The 26,094-nt window shown below is 45.6% G+C and overlaps 1 protein-coding gene across 1 annotated transcript in view; it reads left to right on the top strand.

Moving 5' to 3' along the window:
• Nucleotides 1-26,094, top strand: part of NPC1L1 (NPC1 like intracellular cholesterol transporter 1) — a 311,377-nt gene that overhangs the window by 17,174 nt on the left and 268,109 nt on the right. Inside the window, exon 3 of the mRNA XM_069618961.1 lies at nucleotides 2,319-2,419. Coding sequence (XP_069475062.1) covers nucleotides 2,319-2,419 — 101 coding nt within the window. The remainder of the gene's footprint in view (nucleotides 1-2,318; nucleotides 2,420-26,094) is intronic.

The following is a 26,094-nucleotide window of genomic DNA, read 5'->3' as shown; positions in this document are numbered from 1 at the left end:
GGCTGGATCCAAGCCTCTTCTTTCATTAAAAGTGTGAGGAGCAGCCACAAGAAGAGAAAAAGCAGTGATTGTGTGCCACCAATAATTCGCACTAGATATCCATGTGAGAGAACACGCAATACACTAGGGGTGACATGACTTCCTGTACCAAAACCTGAGCTTATAATATTGCTACAAGTACGTTCATATAAGACTTATTATAAGCAGCCTCACTATCAGATGATTCGAGGGAATATGTGATTGACTAGGAGTACAGAACCCCTGATGGTAGTTCAGGAATTGCCTGTGACTGGGTATGGACAGCTTGGCACTGGCACCTGCACCAAGGGGGCTCCGCAGATGTGCATAGTGTGTGCGATGGAGGAACTTGTATTTAGAGCTGAGAGACAATGACAACACCAGGTGTACACAGCAAAGAGTGGTTGGAGATCTTCACTTCAATGTTAAACACATTTTTCAAAAAACACACAAAAAGTGGACATATTAATTAAAAAAACAGTAAAAACATTCTATAGGAGTTTTTTTTAAATGTGAAATTATTTATTTAAAATAAAATCAAATAATTTTGAGATAAAGTTACTAACTAAAATGTTATAATGAAACATTGTTCAATTTATAATTAAATGTTATTGTACCACGGCTTCCTATATAAGATGATTGAAGCAAAATCAGGTGAAAAGTATCATTTTAGGGAGGCAGGACAATAACCCATTTCTGTCAGAAGAAAATTCAAGTGTGCAAGGATTTCTAAGAGCGCAGGTACATGCAAAGTTTATCACTCACTAAGTTAAAACAGCTGCATTTGTTTTAGCACACATTACCCCTGTAAACTGCACTTTCCAACAGATCTACTATCAATCGACAGAGATTACTTGTTTAGACGCCATCAACTATTGATTGGCTGGAAGTTGGTTTCAATTTAAGGCTGATAAAGCAATGGGCCAGATGCTCAAAAAGTAACACAAATAAAAGTGTGCAGATGTTTCATTTGCATTACTTTTAAAAATGTGTAGGTCACTTTATTCTCAAAGGTGGCCTGAGCATTTCTTGGGGCTGTGCAGTATTGCAAACGATGCGCTGGGCAGACCCCTTGCATACATTCGTGTTGGTAGCAAGTGGGTGCTGAGAGTGCATTTAAAAGGGCCAGTCACTGCCAAATGTAAACCCAAAAAAGAATTTCTATCCCTGTTTGGGGATAGAAATGCAAATGTGACAGCTGCAGTATAAACCACGGTTGTCAGACTTAGAAAAATGCATGACAGGGCAATAAATGACCCTATCATGATTTGCGCACCCCTCTGCGCCTGTTACGAACAGACGAAGGGGAATGTGCCTAATTCCTGAGCATTTCAAAGTATATCCCATTTGTGTATTTAGGATGTGCAATGCAAAGTGCAGAAATGCCCAAATATTTGCACAAATGTGGCAAGGGGGTGGTGGGAAAGAGTATGTGCATGTTCATATGTCCTTTGAGAATAGGGCACAACTTTATTTTGCCGAAGTGATGCACTTGCATTTTTTTCCGGCGTCCATGAATGGGCAATTACCGGGGTATTACAACCCCGGCAGACCCATAATTGCCCATTCGCGTGCGCCAGAATGGAATGCTCCCCATTCCCATTGAGCCCCGCTCAATGGGAATGGGGAGGTCGGATGCACCGGCACCATTCAGAATGGTGCCGGTGCATCCGACATGCTCTGCTCGCGGGTGCCGTTACGGCTGCCAGGTCAGACCTGGCGGTCGTAATGGCACCCGCAAGCAGAACTCGTAGTTTGCCGGTCCGGGAACTACAGTACCGGCAAGCTTATAATGAGGCCCATTTTGTGGTTTAACAGACATATGGCTGTGGGTACTGTGATTTACCGGTGTTGCCTCAAGGTGACTGGATTTTGCAGGAAGACAGGCTGAATCTTTTTGCCTCGATTTTCACTTGTAATGGAGCAATTTTGTCCAATTATGGAATTGACACTGACTCAAACCCTTCCTGGAAATCTCCTGATAGACCAGTGCACCTCTGCCTGCTTAGCCTTAACTTTTCAGTGCGAGCGGAAGGCTTCCCGCTTGGCGTCCCATGCCCGTGGTGGAGCAGGAGGGAATTGTGCTTTCATCTAGGAGTATGCGGATGAGTGCAATCCGTCACACAAGAGATGCAGAGGAGCAATGCGCTTCGCCCACTCTGAAAGTGTGATGCAAAATATTAGGACAACAAAAACTCTTTGCATTTCTTATTAGGGTAAAAATACCTACTACTGTTAGTTCACACATGCCCTAGAAGAGCTGTTGAAACTCACTGGCTGTTTATATGTGTTTCTTGTAGCTCTCCTCTTTCGTTCAAGGACATCACAGAACTGGAGCTGAGCTGTATGGCAGACTATGGAGCACCCGTGTTCCCATTCCTGGCTGTGGGAGGTTACAAAGGTAAGAAATGTCTGAAGGTATGTAATGTACCTGGAGCTACTGCAGCGCAGGCTACTGTGTAGCCACGAGTAGAACCCGCAACCCACAAGGCAGCTTGAAAGAACTAAAGTGACTAAGAAGAATGTCATACATGCAGTTGTGGGGTGGTCATCAATGTCAAAACCATAAGGCCATTCCATAATGACCTGGGCAAGCAGCAGTGAGGGCTATGTGAATGTCCCAGGTTGTGTTAATTTAATCACTGAATATTATGGGAAAGCTGAAGATTGTGTGGTATGCGTGCTTTGAATGGACCACAAGCCCATGAGTGATATGTGAAAATCCGCTCTAAAGCTGTGGGCCGCTATTCCCCCAGTTGTTAGAAATTGGCATTCAGCACAAAAACATTTTGCAATAAATCTACTCGTTATTACTAGGGAATTGTGGGAGGTTATCTTGAATTGCATGGGAAGTTCTAGTAATGACTCCTATCATAATGCAAGTATGTTCCTAAAATGGCAAACACATGAAGGTTCAAAACGTGTTTTTCTGCAACATACAAGACTTCCTTAGATATTTTTTTACAAAGGTCTTTTATATGAGAGTGACTATTTCCTAGTGACAAATAATGATGCTTAGCACTTTTGTTGGAAACAGTGGCTGGACTTTATCAACAGCCTGCTGGTGGCGTGATACTCACATGACTCACATTTGCCAAAAAACAAATGATAAAAAATTAAACTGAATGCTAAAGGCAGTCTGCCAATCAGATTGCACTCTGGTTCGCAGATAGTTATTGATATGTCTGCTGATGCGACCTCAATGGGAGCCCAGCCAATGGGAGCAGACTTTGGCAGCCATTCCAGTTTCGTCTACAAGGACACCAAGAGGTAGCTGCTGAGCCCTCAGGGTCACTGCTTGGATGTTTTCTTTTAGTTTCATATATAGTATCCCAACACTGGTCACCTTAATAATAAGCCATAGACATTTAGTCAGGTAGCTGGAGAGATAGACACACGAATAGCGGTAAGTGTAATGCAGTATGAAAACAAGTAAACATTAGTATTCATCATATGAGCAATATTCACTAGCACACGAAAGATCATGAAGAACACACTGCTCAGTCACCTCTAGGCACATATGCAAGCTTGAATTGGATGGAATAATGGCCAGTGACATGTGGACTTCATACCCACCCACAATGGAGTAGAGGAAAATACCCTCTCCTCCTTCACCCAATGATAGGGGAGGTCATCCAACTAACCCACACATACACAGTACTCTGTAAAGTCCATATAACATGCAAAATCATAGAAAAGACAAAACAATATCACAAGGCCACAGGGGAGAGGAAAGAAATTCTAACAGGATCCATTCTCTGATGGTCCTTTGAAATGTAAGCATTGGTTTTACCAGTCGTAGAATAATACTTTAATCCTGGCAGATTATACCACAAGGTACACATAGGGAGTTGTTCTGGAGTCCCAATTGGCAAACAGCAATGTAGACGTCCTGCTAGTTATCATCACAGAGTAGCAATCACTGCAGAAATCATCACTGATCATAGGAGGAATGTCATAATCAATCTCAATCTCAAGACACCACTGTGGGAGGGTACATCAAATATCTGTGATGTATCTGCCTTAAACCAATGCATTTGATGAGAGTTCAAATGTCACTCTCAGAGGGATCTTGAGAGCCCGATTAAACTGGGATGTCTACGGATGGGAGCCAAATAAATGTCTAGTTCTGATAGATAGAGGTCCCCCAGAAAGAACACAATTCAGGCTCTTTGATCTATTATAGGGCTGGAAAAGTAGAGCCCCGCCTTTACTCATCAGACAAGGGTGGAAATAACAGGTTGTTAAGTAAGGTGCTTCAGTGATGAGAGGCCTTTTGACTTGGAGAGACTTTTAGCGAGATCTTTCATTAGTCATCTAGCACATTCTTAAGGAACTAGCCAATGGCCACATCCAGAAAAATAATTAAATTACTTGGGCACAATCCTAGACTGTGCAATAGGAGGTCTTATGCCTAGTCCCTCACGTGTCCAATAACTTGGAATCTGTTTAATTAGGGATGTAGAATGTAACCAGAGAGAGGGAGCCTGAAGCACCTGAAGGTCTTACCCAGTAATAACAGGACTACAAATGGTTCATCTGAAAAGGATTAAGCCTTGCAATAACAGAGCAGCCATGGTGATGATCTCTGTACTGCATGGTACTGGAGAAAAGATCTTTTTTCACCCCTGAGGGCTCCTCAGTTGCAAAAGTCCATCTTCACTCATACCTCACAGGCAAATAGAAAAGCCAGATCCATAACCTGCTAGGCGTGATTGTCAGTCTTATACCCAGGCATCCTCGAGTTTGTGAACAACATAGACACGCTGAAAAATCCCTAACAGAAAGGATCACAAGATGTCAGGAACCCATTCACCAGTTTTTGCCAGAGAAGTCTTGGAGAAGAAATTTTTGGGAAAATTGCAACTTCTGCCTCAATTTTCATACGACTTAACTGAAAGGACTAAATGTGATGCAAACCTCATCCCAGGAACAGATGACAGTCTGTACTGGTTGCGTTCCAGTTCATTTTTTAATTTTGGCTGAAATATTCCCATGTATATCAGCTTTCAGATGTGTGTAAGGATACAAAGTATTTTGGGTTGCCGTTTCCTTCCTGCAGAACATTCGCCCAATCAGGTTTGTGATGGGTACCTTATTTCACAGCGTCAGGCATACCATGATAGGATGAATGCTCCTTTTACTCCAGCCATAACACTCATTAGAGGAGTGACACACCCTCTTAAATTGGCTCCTGTAGTATTATGCATGCCAGTTCCTTGAAGGACCTGGCCACGCAGTCCTGTTCATCCCTTGCTCACCATACAACTGAGTCTGACACAAGCAGTTTTAAAAAAAAATGTATTTGGTCTATACAAACCTGCACAAAAATATCAAAAATTACGTCATTCAAAACACACAGTTAAAAACCGAGTTAAGGATAAAATCAGTGCTGTGTTCTCACCCCACATGAGTCTAGACTAAAAAAGATTTTGAGCATATTCAGATTTCGGGTCAAATTTAAAAAGTCCTAATCTTATCAAACTAAAATGGTGACAATTGCTTTAATGTTTCCAGCTGTTCTTCATGATTGAAAAAACGACAACACGTAGTTAGACCCAATGCTTTGAATGATGTCCAATACCTCGTCTGTTCCCTAGTAGCAAATTGGTTGAGCCGAAAGCGCATATAAAGTGTGTGTGCTTTATTGCAAGGGAAACATTTATATTTTTGTATTACTGTCCCCCTTTCCTAGGGAATAAAGCATATTCCCTGTGAAGACTATAATTTCCCATACTTTCATTTATGTTGCTCCAATCATAACTATACAGTGTTTTCTTTACTCTACAAGGAGGGTTAATAAGTTCCTCTTCGTTCGACTCAATAGTGAAGACGAGTGAGCACATTCTTTGCCCATATTGATTAACAGAGTTACAAGAAGATTCCACCAACATCAGACCCAAATCAACATACAACAAATTACAAGGTGGATTTAGAAATTTAGCAACGTTTTGGAGCTGCCTCCATAGATGTCTAGTACTTAGGGAGTTAAGTCCCAGCTCATGCCTAATGACGGAATTGGGAGAGAACTAGAAAAATGCAGCACCTTTTTCCAAACCTGTCCCTTCAAAAAATCACCCAGATCCAGTAGACACATCTCTAAACCATAAAGTAAAATAGGCTCAATCTTCAATAAATAGTAATTCAAAAGTGGCATCAGTGAAAATCTGCACATCCTCGCATATAGGCATTTCATGTGTGATAATAGGTCGACATTTTTCAAACAGGCAATCCTTCCACATACCCATAGAAGCGGAGTTGCATAGATGATATCCCAAGTACCTTAATTCGAAAACTCGCTCAATTCTCTCAGTACCTGTAGCCCAATTCATAGTTTTAACTTCAAGAGTCTTTGAGAATTTGTTTTTGATTTAAGGGCATTAGCCTGCAAATTATTTGCATATTGTAAAACAAGATTTTATTTGGTCTGCAGCCCCAAAGAAGTCTTATCAAAAAAGATAAGGTTGTCTGCAAAATCCAACCAATGCAATCTTAACCTCCCTAGTCTAACTGCCATTCCACAACTTATCAGTATCTCTCAAATAGAGGTTGAACAGAGTGGAAGCCAATGTACAACCCGCCAATGTACAACCCTGTTTAACCCCCGTGAAAGTGGCAATATAACTTGTGAGGGCTCGTTGACAGGTGATTCGAATTTTAAATGATGTGTTGCAATGTAATACCACCACAAGCTGCACCAAGCTCAAAGGGATTTTACAGATCAGCAGCTTATTCCATAGTACGGGTCTATTCACACTGTCAAAGTCTACTGTCATGTATAATGATGCCATATAGATTGGACTCAAATTACTGTGCTTAAGGGTTCTTAAGAGATTAGCTAATATGGTGGCATTTAATGGAGTACCTAAATCCTTTCAAAAACCAACTTGGAACCATGATTGAAGGGCTGAGTGTTTAATAATCTTTTCCAAATCCCTAAGAACCAATAATGCGAAGACCTTAGACCTTAGACAAGGCATCAGTTAAAGCTATGGGCCTATAATTTGTATCATCCAGGTGACCCCCCTTTTTGAAGATAGGAATTATAATATTGGGCCCATGAATGTGGAATGCAATTAGATGTAAATATACCATCTGGTCCTGCCACTCTAGATGAATTCAATTTGCTTATGGCCCATAAAATCTCCTCCTCCCCTGGGCACAGACCCTGTATTTATATGCCCTCACATGGATCCATTACATCAGCAAATGCAGGCAGCAATTTATATTTACCTTGTGAACAAGTTTATCCACGTATCTTCAGAAAATTGAGACTCCATCCTGCCCTGAGAATTAACTGTGGTTTTCTTGATGGTTGCCCAAAATGTTCCTGTGTTATGATTTCAAAGATCTGCAAGTATTACCTGATTATCCTTAATATGAACATCTATTGTAATTGATTTAACAAAGTTCTTATGAATGTGGCAAATATGTTTTTTTTTCCTCAACATATTGCGACTGAGCAAGGCCTTGCTTCTGCACATTTCTAATTTGCCTGTTTTTGAGTCGTTTAGAAGCAGCAATTCTAACATCAAAGGCATATAAGGCTAATTTCTTAGAAGTGGCCAGGGTTGAACCAGCTATCCTCTTTAAGCAAAGCAACACTATCACAGTTATAGTAGCAGCTTTCTCAGAGGAAGACTAATCTAAATTAAGCATCACCCCAGAAGATGCTACCTCCGATCTTAATAGGCGGTTGCTTTTATCTGTTAGGCTTTTATTCCAGTTCAATGATATTTCTGGTTGATCAAATGAAAGAAATGCAAGAGCTGGATTAAGTTCAAATACTGGTACTCCAATTGTGAGAGTGAACTCTTGAATCAAGTGGTCGCCCAAATTCAGATCATGAATATACAGAGGTCCACAGTTGGTCTTGAGTGAACAAGAAACATAAAAGTAGTCGATTCTGGAACGCAGGTTACCCCTATGCCATGTATGCATGGGGAGGACAGATCTACTAGGGACCCCCAGCTGATGGAGCTTCCATTCAGAGACAAACTGGCCCCAAATTCTTCCTCTGTGAGCACTTAAAGAAATCACGGGACATGACATAAAGCCAACATTGGCTTTGGCACCCTCCGAACAATCACAATTGAAGTCTCTCCCCACAATAATTAAACAATCAGGGTACACAATAAGGAACAAGTTACTTACCTGTAACTGTTGTTCTCCAGCATGGGTCTGGCATGGATTCACATGCTCATGAATATTCCCCGTCGTCAGGCTGGGAATCCTCGGTAAAGAAAAAACCAGTATCAGTTTCGTTTCTGATCTGTCTTTCGTAGTAATAACCAATCACTGGTCTCTGCGTCATACTGACCACAGCCAATGACTGCCCTCTACCTAAGCACCGCCTCTGGCAGCCATCTTCAGATTTGGAAGCACGTGAAGTGGCAGTATGACCAAGTGAAGAGCCGCAGAGGGGGAGGCGGGAGGGTTCGCATGTGAATCCATGCCAGACCCATGCTGGAGAACAACAGTTACAGGTAAGTAACTTGTTCCTTCTCCAGCATGGGGTCTGGCATGGATTCACATGCTCATGAATAAAGAATACATAGCAGTATACACATGCACAACCACGGGAGGTGGCAAAGGCTCAACATTAAGCATAGCATCAAACTCAACATTAAGCATCTTACCTCCTCACCAGGCTCACCTCAGGCGAACAGGTTGCGCAGCACTGCTTGGCCGACCCTGGACTCCTCCCTGGAATCCCGATCGACGCAGTAGAACTTCGTGAAGGTGTGCGTCGACCTCCACGTAGCAGCCCTGCATATGTCCAGCAGGGGCACACCAGAAAGGAACGCCGTGGTAGCTGCGATCGCTCTGGTGGAATGGGCTCTCGGACGGCCGGGCAGAGGTCGGTTTGCCAACCGATGACAGTACATGATACAGCCGGAGAGCCATCTGGAAATGGAAGCCTTCGAGAGAGCCTTCCCCTGATTGACAGGTCCAAAGTTCACAAAGAGTTGTGACGTCTTCCGAAAACACTTTGTGCGGTCCACGTAGAACTTCAGCGCTCTAGCTACATCCAGCGAGTGCAAAGTCCTCTCAGCCGGCGACGAAGGCGACGGGAAGAATACAGGCAACACCAAGGGTTCGTTGAGATGGAAGTCCGACGGTACCTTGGGCATGAAGGAGGGGTGCGTCCTGAGCACTACCCTCGTGTCGTGGAAAGTCAAGTACGGGGCCTTGCAGGAAAGGGCCTGGATCTCTCCCACTCGTCGTGCGGAGGTGATGGCCACAAGAAAAGCAGTTTTCCACGATAGAAACTTCAACGGAGCCGAGTGCAGAGGCTCGAACGGAGGTCCCATGAACTTGGTCAGCACCACGTTGAGCTCCCACGCCGGGGCCGGAGCCTTCACCGGCGGGAACGATCTGAACAGTCCCTTCATGAACTCTTTCACCAGGCGATGAGACCACAAGGACGTCCGCCCCGTGGTTCTGGTGTATCGGGAGATCGCAGCAAGATGAATCTTGATGGACGCGTGTGCCAGGCCAGCTTTGGCCAGCGTCAGCAGGTACGGCAGTACTTGGGGAGCCGTAATCCGTAGAGGGTTAATCTTCTGTGCGTGGCACCAGACAGAGAACCTCTTCCATTTGTGTCCGTAGCATTTAAGAGTCGAGGACGCCCTGGCCTTTGCAAGAACCTCTCTGCAGTCGGCCGGTATGTCGTATCCTCCAAACTCTAGCGCTGCAGGAGCCAGGCCTGCAAGTTCAGCGACTTCGGGTCGTGGTGGAGGATGGCGCCTCCTTCCCTGGAGAGTAGATCCGCGTCCGCCGGCAGCTTGATCGGCGGGGACGCTGACAAGTCCAGAAGGTCCGGGAACCATATCTGCCTCGGCCACGAGGGTGCGACGAGGATCATCCTGCACCGTGACCTCTTGAGCAGGTTGACTAGCCGGATTAGCAGAGGCAAGGGAGGGAACGCGTAGAGGAACAGGCCCTCCCAGGGGAACGAGAAAGCATCGCCCATGCTCCTCGTCTGGGGAAACCTGCTGGCGAACCTCCGGCACTTGGTGTTCGTCGCCGTCGCGAACAGGTCGATCTGGGGTGTGCCCCACCGTCGGAAGAGGCGATCCACCAGATCCTGCCGTAGTTCCCACTCGTGGCACGAGCGCAGCTCCCTGCTGAGTGAGTCGGCGATGGTGTTTTTTATCCCTGCCAGATGAAACGGCACCAGAAAAATCCTTTGGGCGACGGCCCAATGCCACAGGTCCTGCGCCTCCTTGGACAGCGCTGGGGACCTGGTTCCGCCCTGTTTCCTGATGTAAAACATGGTGGTGGTGTTGTCGGTGAAGATCCTCACCACCTTGCCCTTGAGGGACGGAAGGAAAGACCTGAGGGCCCAAAACACTGCACGGAGCTCCAGGACGTTGATATGCAGGGACTTCTCCGTCGGGAGCCAGAGTCCCTTTGCGTGCAGATTTTCGGTGTGCGCTCCCCACCCTTCCAGGGAGGCATCCGTAGTCACAGTCTCCTGGTGGGCTGGGGTCTGGAAGTCCATGCCCGCCGTCAGATGCGCGCGGGTGCCCCACCACCGTATCGCTCGTCGGAAGTTCTCGTCGAGCTTGATCCTTTCCTCGAAGCTGCCCGTCGTCTGGATCCAGCGCGCATCCAGGAATTCTTGCAACGGGCGCATCCGGAGCCTGCACATGGGAATGAGGTAGATGCAGGAAGACATCATCCCGAGGAGGGACTTGATGGACCTCACTTTGGCCGCGTCGGCCACCAACATCCGTTGCACCTTGCCCAAGATGGTCCTGGTCCTCTCCTCCGACGGGGAGGCCAGAAGGGACACTGTGTCGAGCCTCGCTCCCAGAAACAGTGCGACTTGCGCGGGCACCAGGTGGGATTTGGCGTAGTTCACGGAGAATCCCAGGTCCGTGAGGAGTTGGACGGTCCTTGCCGTGTGAACCACGGCGAGCTCCCTCGTCTTGGCGCGGATGAGCCAGTCGTCCAGGTAGGGGTAGACGTGGATCCCCTCGCGGCGCAGCTGCGCCGCCACCGGTGCGAGGCACTTGGTGAATACCCTGGGTGCCGACCGTAGTCCGAAGGGGAGGGCTCTGAACTGGTAATGACGCCCTTGGACCACGAACCTGAGGAATTTTCGGTGCCCCTTTAGGATGGGAACGTGGAAGTAGGCATCCTCCAAATCCAACGACGATAGGAAATCCCCTTCCTCCAGCTGGCCCAGGACGCGCTGGAGGGTGACCATCCGGAACTTCTGCGCCTTGATGAACTTGTTCAGACGTCGGAGGTCTAGGATGGGGCGCCATCCTCCCGTCTTCTTCCTCACGAGGAAGTATCTCGAGTAAACTCCGGAGCCCCGAAGCCTCTTTGGGACGATTTCGATGGCGCCCTTCCTGAGCATCGCCTTTACCTCCAGGAGAAGTTGAGGGACGTGAAGTTCTTTCCTGGCCACGGGGGGGACGCGCGGGCACCTTCTTTGAAACTCGAGCGCGTGGCCCCGGGCCAGGGCGTCCAGCACCCAACGGTCGGTGGAGATGGACTCCCACACGCTGACGAAGCCCGCCAGCCGGCCTCCCACCGGGGTGCTCCGGTGGGGGCCCGACCCCACAGCCGGTTCAATCCTGCTTGGACGCGGCCTTGCCGCCTTGACCTCCTGGGCGACGACGGCGGGGTCCGCTAGACTTGCCTCGTCCTCTGTAGGCCTCTTGCGACGACGAGCGGGCCGCTTGACGGTAGGAAGCGAAACCGCCGCCGGAACCTCTGGAGGCGCCCTTGCCTCCGCTGCTCCGAAAGGGCGTCCGACGTTGCTGCAGAACTCCGAGGGCCCGGGCCGTCTCAGTATCCGCCTTGATGGCCTGAAGGGAATCGTCCACTGTCTTCCCAAACAGGTTGTTCCCGTCGAAGGGCATGTCCAGGACTCTGGTCTGGACGTCCTGCCGGAAGTCCGTAGCTTTGAGCCATCCACGACGTCGAAGGCAAACGCCGTTGCCCAGCTGGCGGAACCCAGTGTCGGCGATGTCCGTCGCCACGGTGATGGCGTGGTCCGAGGCCACCTCACCTTCCTGCAGGATCTCCAGGGCCTCCGCCCTCTTGTCGTCCGGCAGAAAATCCAGCAGGGGAGCTATCTTGTACCAGAGCTCCCTGTCGTAGCGAGCCACGATAGCCAAGGCGTTGGCCGCTTTAATCGTCGTCGCTGCCGACGAGATGACTCTACGTCCCATAGCATCCAATTTCTTTCCCTCGCCGTCCGGCGGGGAAGTCGATGTGGAGGCCGCACCCCCCCCCCGCTTTCTTCCTGGCTGCCGCGGAGACGACGGAATCCGGGGTAGGCTGCGCCCGGAGGCACAGGGGGGCCGTGTCCGGGACCCGGTACTTTTTCTCGTACCGGTCTCTTCTAGCTGGCGTCGTGGAAGGGTTCTTGAGGAGGGAAAGGCCCTCATCCCAAATGTCGTCCAACAGAGGCACTGCGAGGACCGTCTTCCTCTTGGCCTCGCGCCGCTGATAAAGGAAGCCTTCCTTTTTCTTCTCCTCAGGGCAGAGTTGGAAAAGCTCGGAAGCCCTGGAGATCATGGAGTGGAAAGATCCGATCTCGTCGGGCGGAGAAGCCCTGGCGGGAGGCGACGACGGAATATCCTCGTCGTATGCCTCGTCGTCCGTACCCGTCGCTGCCGTGTCAGTCCCCGTATCATCCCCTCGGGTGGACGGGGAGGAGGGCTGGGCGGGGCGCGACGGTTGAAAAGGAGGTGGTGGATGGATCCTTCTTTTCTTGGTAGGGGGAACACCAGAAGGTCCCTGTTCTGGATCCCCCGACGGGAGAGGTTCCTCCGTCGGTAACGGTAGTCTCGTCCTTATCTCGGAGCATAAGGACTGTATGGCCAACAAAATGGCCGCCGAGTTGTCTTGCGGCGCTAGCAGAGGGGAATCCGACGGGCGAGCAGGGGCCCCGTCGGTATCCTCGACGATGTCGTCGTCGTCGTCACCTGCGTCGGGGTCCATTCCGACGGGCTGGCCTTCTTCCACGCCTAGGCCGTGGCTTAAGACCTCGATCAGCTCCTCTTCTGAGGTTGAGGCCGAATCTACGACGACGCCCTGCCCCCCCTTCTTCTTCCCCACGGAGGGTTTCACGGGGGTCCTATCGATGGGCACAAAAGAAGACTCCCTCCGAGGAGGCAGGGAGATTCTGGGCCCCGAGGTCGCCACCACTGGCGCAGCCTCCACAGGCTGAGCCAGGGCCGCCGCGACCGTTTCGATAGAGGGCTTGGTCGGATGGATCAAGGCCTTCACCACCTTAGGTGCGCTCACCGCCTTATCCTTGAGGGAGGGGGCACTGCCACGCTCCTCCTCTGTCTTAGAGCTCGACCGGGGCCTCTCCAGGAGTTTCGCCGGGTGCTCGGCCTTCCTCTTACCCGACCCAGAGCGTTGGCTCGTGGTTGATGGTGCCGGGGAGGGTGCGCCCTGCCTGGCGCCCGTAGAGCCCGACCGTTCGGCGCTCCCGGTGCCAGCGGACTCGCGGTGCTTAGCCTTATGCTGGGCCCCCGTCGCCGGGGCGCCCTCAAAGGTCTTAGAAGACCGCTCGGATTTCTTCTTCTTCTCGCCAGACGGGCTCTTACCCTCCAGCCAGTTGGCGAGACGTTGATGGCGGTCCTTCATGGTCCGTTCCGACATGTTGCCGCAAAACGCACAGTCCTTCTCCACGTGCGTCTTGTCCTCATGAAGGCAGTAAAGGCAGAAAGAGTGTTCGTCCTCCTTAAAGACGTTCTGCAGCTGGCATCCAGGGCAGACCCTGAACAGCTTTCCGGGCGTCGAGCTTCCCTTCTCCTGGGCCATCTCTTCACCCTTGAGGGGCGCAGACGAATCCGACACGGGTCCCCGTTGATCGGATGTAGGATCGGTGGAGCTTGAGGCTCTTTTGACCGAAAGAATCGTGTTTTTGTGAAAAAAGCGCGAAAAATAGCACTAACGCTCGAGAGCAATAGCACGAGGATCCCAACACATGAACGTGCGGTAAAAATCTGAAGATGGCTGCCAGAGGCGGTGCTTAGGTAGAGGGCAGTCATTGGCTGTGGTCAGTATGACGCAGAGACCAGTGATTGGTTATTACTACGAAAGACAGATCAGAAACGAAACTGATACTGGTTTTTTCTTTACCGAGGATTCCCAGCCTGACGACGGGGAATATTCATGAGCATGTGAATCCATGCCAGACCCCATGCTGGAGAACTCAGCTCTCCACTAACTCTGAAACATTTTGGAGAGATTCCTGCAGTTTGTATTTGACCGGATTCCAGTACAAATTAACTAACATAATCAACCATTTATCCTCCAAAGATTTTGTAGATATGGCTAAAAGACCATCCGATAAATAAATTAGTTGAGTTGCAATTTTTAAATTCATATCAATTGCTATTGCCATCTCCCCACTTGGATGACCTGATTCAGCTCGTGTGGCAGGAAAAGTAAAGGTCACATAGCCTATAAGTTGAAAATGGGAAATGGGCATTGTTTCCTAGAACATACGAATCTGACATTTGTCCAAGGAACCTGGATTCCAAAACCATTTATTAAGATTATTTAGTCTACAGGCATTCCATGACAAGATAGTGATAGAATGAAGCCTAGGACTGAGGCAGGCCCTGTTTTATAGCCATACAAGTTTTAAATGCTGGTTCAACCCACAACCAATCCTGTCCTTCCTTAGTCAAACCTGAGATTTGAGCCACTAGTGAATTAGTTAAAGACAAATCTTTGGTGCCTAACTGCAAATCCTTGGTTGCAAGAATAGGCATCCTCCAAGGAATCAATAGAATAAAGCTCAATGGCCAAAGATTGCAAGTTACATTGCTGTTCCGAAATGATATGAGCAATTATCTCAGATTGAAAACCACAGTACATACGATTGTTATTAATCCGGGACAAGGTGACCCACTCAATGTCATCCAAGTTCAAGGATCTAAGTGCTGGGATTAATTTGAACAAGTCCAGCAACCCAGTACGGTTTAATCAACCTACTCCATTTGTGCATCACTCTCCCATCCCATAAACTTTGAAGTATAAAGCTCTATACTTGGCATTTGATCCCGTTTAAGTGAACTAACTAATAAGGGTGCCGTCTGGTTTGTGTCTGACAGTGTGGGGCCAGTGATAATCCCTTAAGCTCTCACAGGAAACGGTATAGGTACAGCAGTTGGAATCACGCAACCTAACACCTCATGAGCCACCATTGGCAGCAACACTCCCTTATTGTTAGATTTCCCAACCGATGTAATTCCTTATTGTTAGATTTCCCAACCGATGTAAAAAAGGAAGTCAATTTACTTTGAACTGTCCCAGCACTCTTATAAGAAGAAGAGCAGGGTAAAGTCATAGTTTCACCATGAATTCCATTCAGCGTAGTAACCAATGAGGCTTAAGAGCTTGAGCCCCCCTAGCAAGTCAATACCACTTACCTGCGCATTCATGGTGGGGACCGTACCCTTATGTTCAACCACTTTCACGCCCCCTTGCTCATCGATGGAATTTAGGGCATTGTAATCTATAATATCACCTTCCAAGGGTAATTACGTAAAGATTTCAAGGAAGTCTTATGCCAATATATTTTCTAGCTGTTTTTCTTGGCATCCTATTTGCATTTCTTCTTGCTCTACTCTCTTTGCACTTAAGTCTGACGGAATCCAAAAATACAGAGACTGGAGAATGGGGAGGAACTATCTGGGTCTGATTACATGGAGTTGCCAGCCCAGAATCTAACATCTTGTCAAAAATCACAAGAAGATCCAATAGGGGAGAAGGACTGTTCGGCAAGGAAGATTCTAACCCCAATGGGTTTATACAGGTCTCCTCCTTGGATAGTCACACAACAAGTCCCCCACCCAGCTTAGCAAGAAGACTCTTTGCAACATGTTTAATTTGGACCTGTTGGAAGCCACAATGCCCCAAAGATCATCCCCACCCCTAGGTGCCAGTAAGAGGGACACATAAACCCTCTATCGGCAGGCGTACACCTCGGTAAATAATAGGCATGAAGCCAGCTTGTAATGTGTCTGGCTTATTTATATTATCCCCTTTTCTCTCGCATGGTTCTGTTTCTCCTTCATCGCCAGCGGACTGCCATCTATGCCATCTATCCTTGTACGGATCGAAATGATCTGCTGGGTGGTGGATTACCTACTCTGTCTCAGGGTGCACACTGTGGCCAGCTTATTTCGGTTTATCCCCTCTTCTCTCTCATGGATTCCTTTGTTCTTCATATACAGTTGTTGTGACGCTCACACTTGAGTCATGAAACCAGCAACAGGGAAACATCAACCCTCTATCGGCGGGCGCACACCTTGGTAAACAATAGGCATGGAGAAAGCTTGTAATACGTCTGTCTTTATTGTCCTTCAACATACTTCTTCCCGGACCCTAGTAGCCCGTCCTCATCCTCCCTCATCCCCATGCCGGGTTCGTCTTCCTCATCCTTTAAGGTCATTCTCGGTTTAAGGAGGGCTACCCTTAATCACTCTACAACATCCACCATCTCTTGTGGAGGAAGGAGCTGGCCAGGGGGAGAGGGGGTTTAAATCCAAGTTGACCTTGGCTAGCGGTGCCCCCTGGCAGGTTGGTCTGATACTGCAGTTGATGGCTGAGTGCGATGGGAGCTGCACTGCCTGTTGCTTTCTATATCCAGCTTGGAGCCCCGGGCTAAAGAGAGGACATTGTCGTAATAAGACATCACAGCATGGGAAGTGGATGTGCCTGGTGTGAAAGAATGAGTGTGTGTGCGGCTGTGGGGGGTGAGTTTCTAGTGTGCGCCTGTGGGGGGTGAGTTTTCAGTTTGAATGAGTGTGGTTATGTGTTAGTGAGACTAGTTGCATGTATCTGTGTATCTGACAGAGTGAATGCTTGTGTGTGCCAATGTGACATGTGCATTTGTATTTCATTGGGTTAGGGGCCGCATCCTGTCTAACATCTCTTCTTCCTCTTGCATGCAAACACTCGTGTGTAACCATAATAATGGACTCACTAATAATGAAAACAACATAAAGAAGGGGTTGTTTCACTCCCTATCCTTTCTGTCCAAATGTCTTTTAGCGCTTTGCAGAGGATTCGAAATGATGCAAGCACTATACAAAGAGCCTTTAAAATAAGATACCACAACATAAAATGGGCTTGCGTGAGCAAAGGGGGAGCGTGCACCCTGAACTGCTTTAATATGACTGCTTTAACTAGGTTGTCACCGACAGTGATTTTTCCCTTTCACTGTCTTCCCTAGATTTCTTCTACCTCGACCTCTCTTCTTTCTTCCATCTACATCACATCGCCTCCCCATCACTCTCCCTTATTTGAGGTATGAAACACCTCTAAAAGGAGGAACCTTGCTATAAACACAATGTACATACCATTACGTTGTCCCCTTCATTCTCCTCACCCCTCCAATCCTCTGTCCGCGTCCCCCGTCTTTCGTCTCAGTGCTTTGATGCTGCAATGGAATATAATATACACTTTGCAAACAACCAAAAAAGCATGACATGAGTTGAGTAGGGTCTCTCGCAACCTATTTTGCTCTTCTGTATTAATCTTTTACAACAGAGATCTGCAACAGGCATCTCCACAAATGTGTTGGACGGCAACTCCCATGATTCCTCACCACTGACTATGCTAGCAAAGACTAATGGAAGTTACAGTCCAAAACATCTGGAAGCCGTTTCAGACCCCTGCCTTAGATTCACATGATTCTCATTACGTGCTTTGGGAATGTATAATTTTCATGTTTCTTCTGTATATTTGTTATCTGCAGCCAGTAAATAAATGGCTTTTGCACTTGCAATTTACATTGACAGAGCACGAAATTCAAAGAATAGAAAAGAAAGATTCAAGTTGATATGGTTAGAATATTGGTTATAAACTGATTTTATATTTTCTTTTGTGGATTTACATATTGTAGTGTGGTCATTTATATAAATTGAATTGCTTTTATAAAGACTATTGTGTACATTTTGTGAAGGCAAACTCTTTAAATGAAGATTATTATTGTTAGAGATATATTATGGGACACTCTGAGGAAACTAAGACTATCCGACCCTTTACTCTGTGCCTTTGAGCTTCTCTTCACCACTGGTAACTCTGCCACTGCAAGATGTGGAATAGGTGGAGAACAAACTGCATTTTCCCCACCAGTAAAGGGCATAAAACAGGGATGTGTTTTGGCTCCTGCCTTCTTTTGCTTATTCGCTAACAATCTAGCTACAAGGTTGGCTGCTTTAAAATGGCACATTCTGGTACTAAATGGCTCTCCTGCAAAAAGATGCTTTGTTTGTGGTTGATACCTGCTTGGTGTCAACAATAGAATTAATTATTCGAAGTCTAAGTTTATGATCTGCACTTTGATCTGGAAATAGTAAATTACTTTGATTATTTGGGCATACACTTTATGAAGAACGATCTCTGGATGAAACACATAAAAAAGTACAAAAATACAAAATCGTCTAGGATCTTGAAGATTGTCCGTTATCATAGGAGTAGATCAATAGTTCAACTTCTGAAAATCTACAAGTCCCAGACCTGTTAAGCATCAATGTATGGCGCCAAGAGTTGTGGCCATTCAAATACCAAATTGCTTACATAAAATGAAAGAAAATGTTTTAAGAAAATCTGCAACATTGCCCTCATCTGCCCCTAATCTTGCACTTAATCCAGAGCTGGATTGGACCACTATTGTTTTCTTAAATCTAGAACAGTATTATACCACATAAAATGATGGACCACACCAGAATTAAAGCCTTATAAAGGGGCATTACAGAATGTCTTAAGAGGCGGTTTCATCTGGGTTAGTGTGGTTCAAGCATTTGATAATGAACTGCAGTACCATTGGCCTCCCACAATACTGAGCCAATCCCAGATATAAGAAGAGTGACTCTCGAACCATATTAAGGGAGCAATAAGCTGAGCAATCCTCTTCCGTTTCTTTAACAACTAACTCAAGGTGTACCCTGCTTTCTAATGACCAACTTTTGAAATCTCGCATTGGGATTGAATAGTATCTGGAACTGACTAGAGATCATATTACTCAAAGTCTTCTATTAAAGGTGAGATTGGGAATTCTTCCTGTATGTTCATTCCTACATGCTGGCTCCCTGAAAAATCTGATACTTACCCACCATGCAAATTGGCTAAAGAAACAGTGCAACACTGTCTTTTCTTTTCACACCTTATAGTGATATCCACCAGGGAAACCTGATTCCCTGCTTAAGAAAGTATAACATTGTAAATCTGGAGCATGCCTTTTGTTTTTGTAAATTGCTATTGACTGATGATTTCTTACTTGCAGTCTTCACGTTCCTTTGATGCAAATGGTATCATAAGGGCTAAGTCACTAATGGGCAGTGTTGATTGCTATTGCTTCATAGTGTCTCCTTGTTCAGGTATTTCGGATCCTGTAATACAAGGGTTTAGTATGATATGGATTTTGTTCATTAACTGATTGTGAGCATAGAACCTGTGGAACATTTTGTGATTTCTGCTCAGAATTTGTTTACAATCAAGTTTACAATGCATTTATATTTCATTATCATATTAGTTTTGCGTGTGATGCTGTAACAGTCTGGGTTTTGAAATTTCTTATGTGATTTTAAAACTATTTATTGCTTTTATACTGCACTTTTATGACTTAAGTCGAAAAAAAGCTTTGATGATGAATTTTATTATGTCATTTTTTCAATATGTTTTCTTTTTGCTTTCACTGCAAGTGTATGCCCTTTTACTGGGTACAACCTTTTGTTTTTAATTCACAATTTTTTTTATTCTTTCATAATTTAACAAAATTATTTCTTTAAGTATTCGCTTTCATAAAAACATTTTTCGCAGTTCAAAATGTTTCCTTTTTTATGAATTTGGTTGACCTACACCCAATGATAGTATGTTTCTCCTTATTTATTCATAACAATAGATTCGGGATCATGTTTTGCAGGTCTCCCCAGAATATATCAACAGTCGTTCATGTTCCAATTTCTCCTAGTACTTTTGTTCTGTGTATGCTGATCAATGAATTGTGGTTGTTTTATGCATTGTGGTTGTTTTGTGTTTGTATTCTATGTCCGTTAAACCTGTTGCTTGTGTTTATTCCTTCTATATTACAGCAAGCGTTTATGTGTGAAATATGACTGCATCTTTGCATGGCATTAGTCTAGATAGGTATTCATTTCCAATAGTGCCCACATTTTTACCTCCCAGGTCTCAGGAGCAGCACGGTTTTGCCTAATCCTAAATTCTTGCAGTGTTGTGGGAAGCACACCACTCTCAGTTGCAAGTTTTGTATTCCTCCTAACAGGCAGAGCACGAAAACAAGCCACTGTCTCAGGTTTCCGACCAGCATCGACCCAATCACCAATTAGCTCATAGGGAGGAACCTAAACATTGAGATTGACCTTAACTAGAGTGTTGCAAGCAGAGCAGGCACTTGGTTCGCTAGTTCCCCTACACGGACATACCTTCCTTCAGTTGCCCAGCCTTCCCCTTTCTTATACAGACACATCATGGCACTAAAGTACTAGACAGCATAAACCTTGGAAAATCCCAGCAGCTGGGGGTTACATTGGGAAGTTTAAGCATACCTAAATTGACCTGTCTTTCTCTAAAGATAGGATTGCTTGTGCACATCTCAAGCCCATCATGAAACCACTCAGCCTCCAAAAAGTACTGTAACGTACTACGATTTTCAATAGAGCAACACCCTATGTGTATCTACACCTCGGCCATTTACCTCTACATTACCACTGACTCCAATCAGAAAAATCGGGTTAATATGTATTCAAGCTGAAATAAACACTTCCCAGACTAGTCCTGGCCTCCCAAACCAAGTAGTTCCAACAGTGTCTTTTTTTGCCCCTCAGTTCCTATACAAATCATCCCCCTTACTTCATTCTGCCCCAGAGACCCTGGTTTGAAAACACCAGCTGTGAGCACAATATATATCCTCAAAACAAGGCTCAGTGACTCAAAACCACTACAGTGGTAACTGGCACAGTATAAATGGCTAATACATTACAAAATCAATAGTCTCTTTCCCTTTTTACCTGGGCATTCACAGACCCCAGGAGTGGGTGGATGCCTATTTGCTATTAAGAGTCCCTGCCCCAAAATAGTTCAAGAAAGAATAAGTAAAAAGGTCCTGCCAACTTTAGCTTGGGGAATTGCTTCTTCATTGTAATATGTTTAAATGTCACCTCAGGTTGAGCTCACGGATCAGACATTCTTTGAAGATAACATTGCTCTTGATTACTTTTACATACACCACAGATTGGATAATTAATCAACTTGGATGGCATGCCAAAATAAAGAGAACATTCTGAAGCGAACTAAACCAAACTCTTATAATAGAAGGGAAGAGGCATGGGAAATATCTGAACTCCATACCCGAGGAAGAGATTAACAAAGCAGGAATTGACCAAATGATTTTCTTCGCTCCAGATAAATTAGAAAGCTCTTTCTCAAGGTCACTGGTCACTTTAAAATGTGTCCTGATTAAAAGTAATTTAAGAAAACAAATTGGTTTTAGAGGTGCACGCTAAAATATTGAATGGAATTTAATCAAGGTGTATAGTTCACAATAGATGTATGTAAACTCAATAGTGCTACCTTTTAGAATCTATGCTACTAGATTCAAATTAATGAAAGACAAGGGATGGTACCTTGAGGAAATTCAAGGTACAAACAGGTGCACAAACAACAGCAGCCAAATAGCTACTTTGGTGTGTCATTTCAGCAATGTTACTATTTAAAAAAAGTCATTCAATACAATATACTTTAAACGCGTAGTATGAGACAGAAGGCACAACAACAACACTTTCTTGTCCAGATATCAGAATATTTGATGTTAATTTGCATTCAACAGATTTAAATTGATTGAAATACCTATGTTGTCATTTGATGTAATATAATGGGGGTCATTACAACCCAGGCGCTAATTGCGCCAACTTTACCACCATGGTGTAAACTATGTTTACACCATGGTGGATGGTGGATTTACCGCCCCATTCCAAGGTGAGTGGGGCGGTAAATCCCCATTTCCCATTTTCCCTTCCCCATTCCCATTTTTGCCCCATAGGGCATAATGGGAGTGGGGAAGGCGCTAATTACGCCACCGTAAATTACGGTGGCGTAATTAGCATCATGGCAGGTTAGTGCCATGGATTTTAACGGCTGCTAAAAGCAGCCGTTAAAATCGGAATAGGCGTTAAGGGTTAACGACGGCGTTAACCCTTAACGCCTGGGTCGTAATGAGGCCCAATGTATCATATGTTCATGGAATATGGCATACAGATACCTACATGTTTTGTTCTCTTGACTGCATTGTATGTAAAAAATGTTTTGCTTCTATGAGAAATATGTTTTTTTGAACTGAACACAAATCAACAAGATTGTTGATTGGTCACTGTTAACAATAATATTACCTTTTATTTAAAGTATATTGTATTGAATGACTTTGTTTAAATAGTAACATTGTTGAAAAGAAACACCGAAGTAGCTATTTGGCTGCTGTTGTTTGTGCACCTGTTTGTACCTTGTATTAAAAAGCTTAATTATATTTTTTGCAAGTTTCTGTGGTCTGTAGATTCTATTACATTAATTACTTTAGGTGTTTTGTTGTCAGATGTCACTCCTAATTTAGGTTAATATATTCAATTTAGAAGTGGATATGGAAAGAAATACCGAACCCCTTATCTTTTATGAACTCTGTTTATTGATAATTATGATATTTTACAACAATACAATTCCAATGAACAAAGACATCATCGCAAGTTGAAAGAACACTTCAAATCATATTGAATATTAGCATGGTTTATTCATCAAGGCATTGATAATTTAGTATATGATTATAAATACCCTCATCATCCCGGGTTTGTCAGTCAGTGGCGGCTCTTAGCCCTCCGGTAATCTGGACCTAAGGTACTGGGTGACATAGAACTGTCTTCCATTTCATTTGTGCACATTTTGTACCAGACTTGTTAGGTTGGTGAGTAGGTGCTCTTCCAGTTCAGCGCAACCTGCCTTTAGGCTAGTCGCAGTGCAAGGCCAACAAATGTATCCCACTTCATATGTAGAATTACACCAACTGACTCCAATCTATACGCTCAGGTTTTCTGCCCACAGGTTTCTATAAAATTATACCTAACTCACCAAGGCAGTTTCCGTAAAGCTATCAAAACCCATGTGCGGAGGGAGGAATGGCAGCACGAGCATTTGCACATGTTAGCGATTAGTGTTAATTAATTTTCTTTCGTTCTGGTACGAAGAAAATGCACTAAACTTCTAAAAACAATGTAATTCAATAATTTGATCTGCAGTACCTAGTCACACATTTGGCTGATTAAAACGTCTGTGTATGCCCTTAAAAGGTAAATGGTATAAAGAGGTTTGTTTTAGCTAGAGATAGGACTCTCTGCTCTCAAGTAATATTGTTTTAACCCATTATTATTTATTTAAGTGCCTTGCCCTGTTTTCGATCAGAGGTCCATTTCTCATCATGGATTTTTGAGGGACCGTATTTTTGATTTTATATTTGTGTCATGCCTCCTGTCCTTCGTCATCTGTGGACAGAAAGTGTAACTTTTTACGCAGGTTTACATTATGTGTTTTTTGGCAGATATGTGTTAGGAAGAGGAGAGTGATATTCACCACCCACTGAGAAACAGCTAAATTTACAAATACAGCTACACCAAGTTCCTACTAGGAGGGTGGAACAGACTGTTAGAAGGTGAATTTTGACAACTTTGCCAGCCCGTCTGAGATATAATTCATACATTGGTATCTTCAAATAACAACTTAGATTTGTTAAGTATTCCAAACAGTGACATGAGAGCCAGTGCATTGGTATGTCTTCATATCAGTGCCAAAGTAACCATTTAAAAAGTGCATTTTTAATTTGTCTTAAAAAAATAGAATACTTAGAATAGAAAAGAAACATTCAAACCACTACTTGTTCACCGTTAAAAAGACTGCAGATAGACTGGTCGCCGAAATAATGGCACTGAGCCATTACAAACACAGAAAAATTAGCTTAAACCTTTCACTAATTGGTCTGATGTCCTCTGGTGCTATTGTTTGAGTCCTTCGTTGTTTTGCTACTGAATAAAATGAATGTTCACTCGAGGGTAGCCACTACTACAATAACACTTCAACCCAAATAGTGTAGAGAACAATTGACAAAGTTCAACAAGACTCCATAAAGCCTTTGGTTTACAAACATATGTGAGTCGTGTGGAAGTGAGGCTGAAATGAGAATACAGTTTGGCAGAGGACTCTGCTTGTCTCGCCCTCACTTGCTTTCAACTGTCTTTTGTTTGGTATTGGTGCCTTAGCGGGGGCAACCCATTGCCGCGCCTCCCCCTCCTCCCACACCTTACCCTTATTCTGCCTGCCGCATTCATGCCCCCTCCCACCCACAGTGATGCATTCTTGGAAATAACAAACAAAACACAATTTTAAAGTTGGAAATCATAATTGCCACAGCAGCTTTATTTGCATAAAGTCAAGGAGTTATCTTACAGGCGATCCGTGTATCCACCACACCACAGGTTCTTCTACGCCTAGTCGGGCTTCTTAGGTATACCTCCCCCGTACCCCCCCGCCGTCCGCGTCCGGTGGACGCTTCTGATTGGCCCTCACTACCAGTTTCTCTCTACCCATGGCCATTCATTGCTTAACTTTTCAGGTGCCCAAATGTCACGGTTTCTAACTTACAGACACAACCTTTCCGGTCCCCAAATATTACAGTTTCTAACTCACAGACACAACTTTTCCGGTGTCCAAATATCACAGTTTCTAACTCACAGACACAACCTTTCCAGTGTCCAAATATCACAGTACACATTTCTACTCTGCTCTGTGCTCCCGTCCCTTTTTGGGCCAACTCACCTTTCTACTCTGCTCGGTGCTCCCGTCCCCTTTTGGGCTGACTCTGAGGGTGTTAGGTTCCCTTACCCTACCCCTTCTACCATCAGCTTCTGCCCAAAGTACTCCCCATTTCGCCTTACTGTCCCAGAGGGCTGCGCTTCGCCTATGTTTCCTTCCTCCCAGTTCCCTCACCCTAGGCCCTCCTCATTGATCTTACCCAAGGTGTCCTCCCCTTGTTCTGTATATATCCCTAGTCCTTCCCCTCCATCCCCCCGGCTCGCTCCTCCCTCCCTTCGAGTTCAATTCTCTTACGTCCGCCCCCCCTTTTCCTCCACTTGCAGTTCCCTGTGATCCACGCTCCCCCATACTCCCGCCCCCGCTGACCTCGATGTGGCATTCTCTCTGTTTCCCCAAGTACCCCCGTCTCTTCGCTCCCAGCCTTGCGATTGCCCCCCCTTCACCCACTTGGACCTTGCACCCCCCGGTTCCCTCTTGTCACCCCTCGAGCCCCTTTTCCGTCCCCCCACCTCCCCCTCTGTATTATCCTTCGCTTCCGTTATCCCTTCCCCCCAGCTGGTTCTTTGGCAACCCTCCTGTGCCACCATACCATCGTCTTCCTCCCCCAACTTCCTTTGTTGACCTTTGTTTTTTACCTTGTTTTCCATGTTCTCTTTCCACCCCTATCCCCCCTGCATTTTGAGGTTGGAATGGCTTCCAAGCACCTTAAACCCTCCCCTTCCCCAGGGCCTCCCCTGAGTCTGTTACTCTTGGGCGCCGTAGGTTCTTAGCTGTTGGCTGAGCAGTCCCATATGGGTCTGCCAGTGCCTAGCTGCTTCGCTGCCTGCGTGCATGAGTACACGATCGTGGAAGTGAGGCTGAAGTGCGAATATAGTTTGGCAGAGGACTCTGCTCATCTCACCTTCACTTGCTTTCTCCTGTCTTCGTTTGGGATTGGTGCTTGAGTCTTGCATCTCCATATGCAATCAACCCTCTGACTTGCCTGGGAACTCAGTGCTCGGCTGGCTGAGACTGCCTTAGACCTCGGTGCTCGGCTTGTGAAGACTACGCTTCCCCATAAAACCTTGCTGCCTGCGCGAATGTTGGATAAGGCCTGAAACAAACATCGCACTGCCTTCTTGGTGGATTATATAACCAGGGAAACCCTGATTTACCCCCATAAATCTTCTGAGAAATTGATTCTCTTTCCTTTGTATAGACAAGGGTACTGAT

This window comes from Ambystoma mexicanum, chromosome 10 (assembly GCF_040938575.1).
Source record: "Ambystoma mexicanum isolate Mex_15411 chromosome 10, UKY_AmexF1_1, whole genome shotgun sequence".
Lineage (NCBI taxonomy): Eukaryota > Metazoa > Chordata > Amphibia > Caudata > Ambystomatidae > Ambystoma > Ambystoma mexicanum.
Note: the sequence above shows the minus strand (reverse complement) of the source record. Positions and strands in the feature narration are given on the sequence as shown.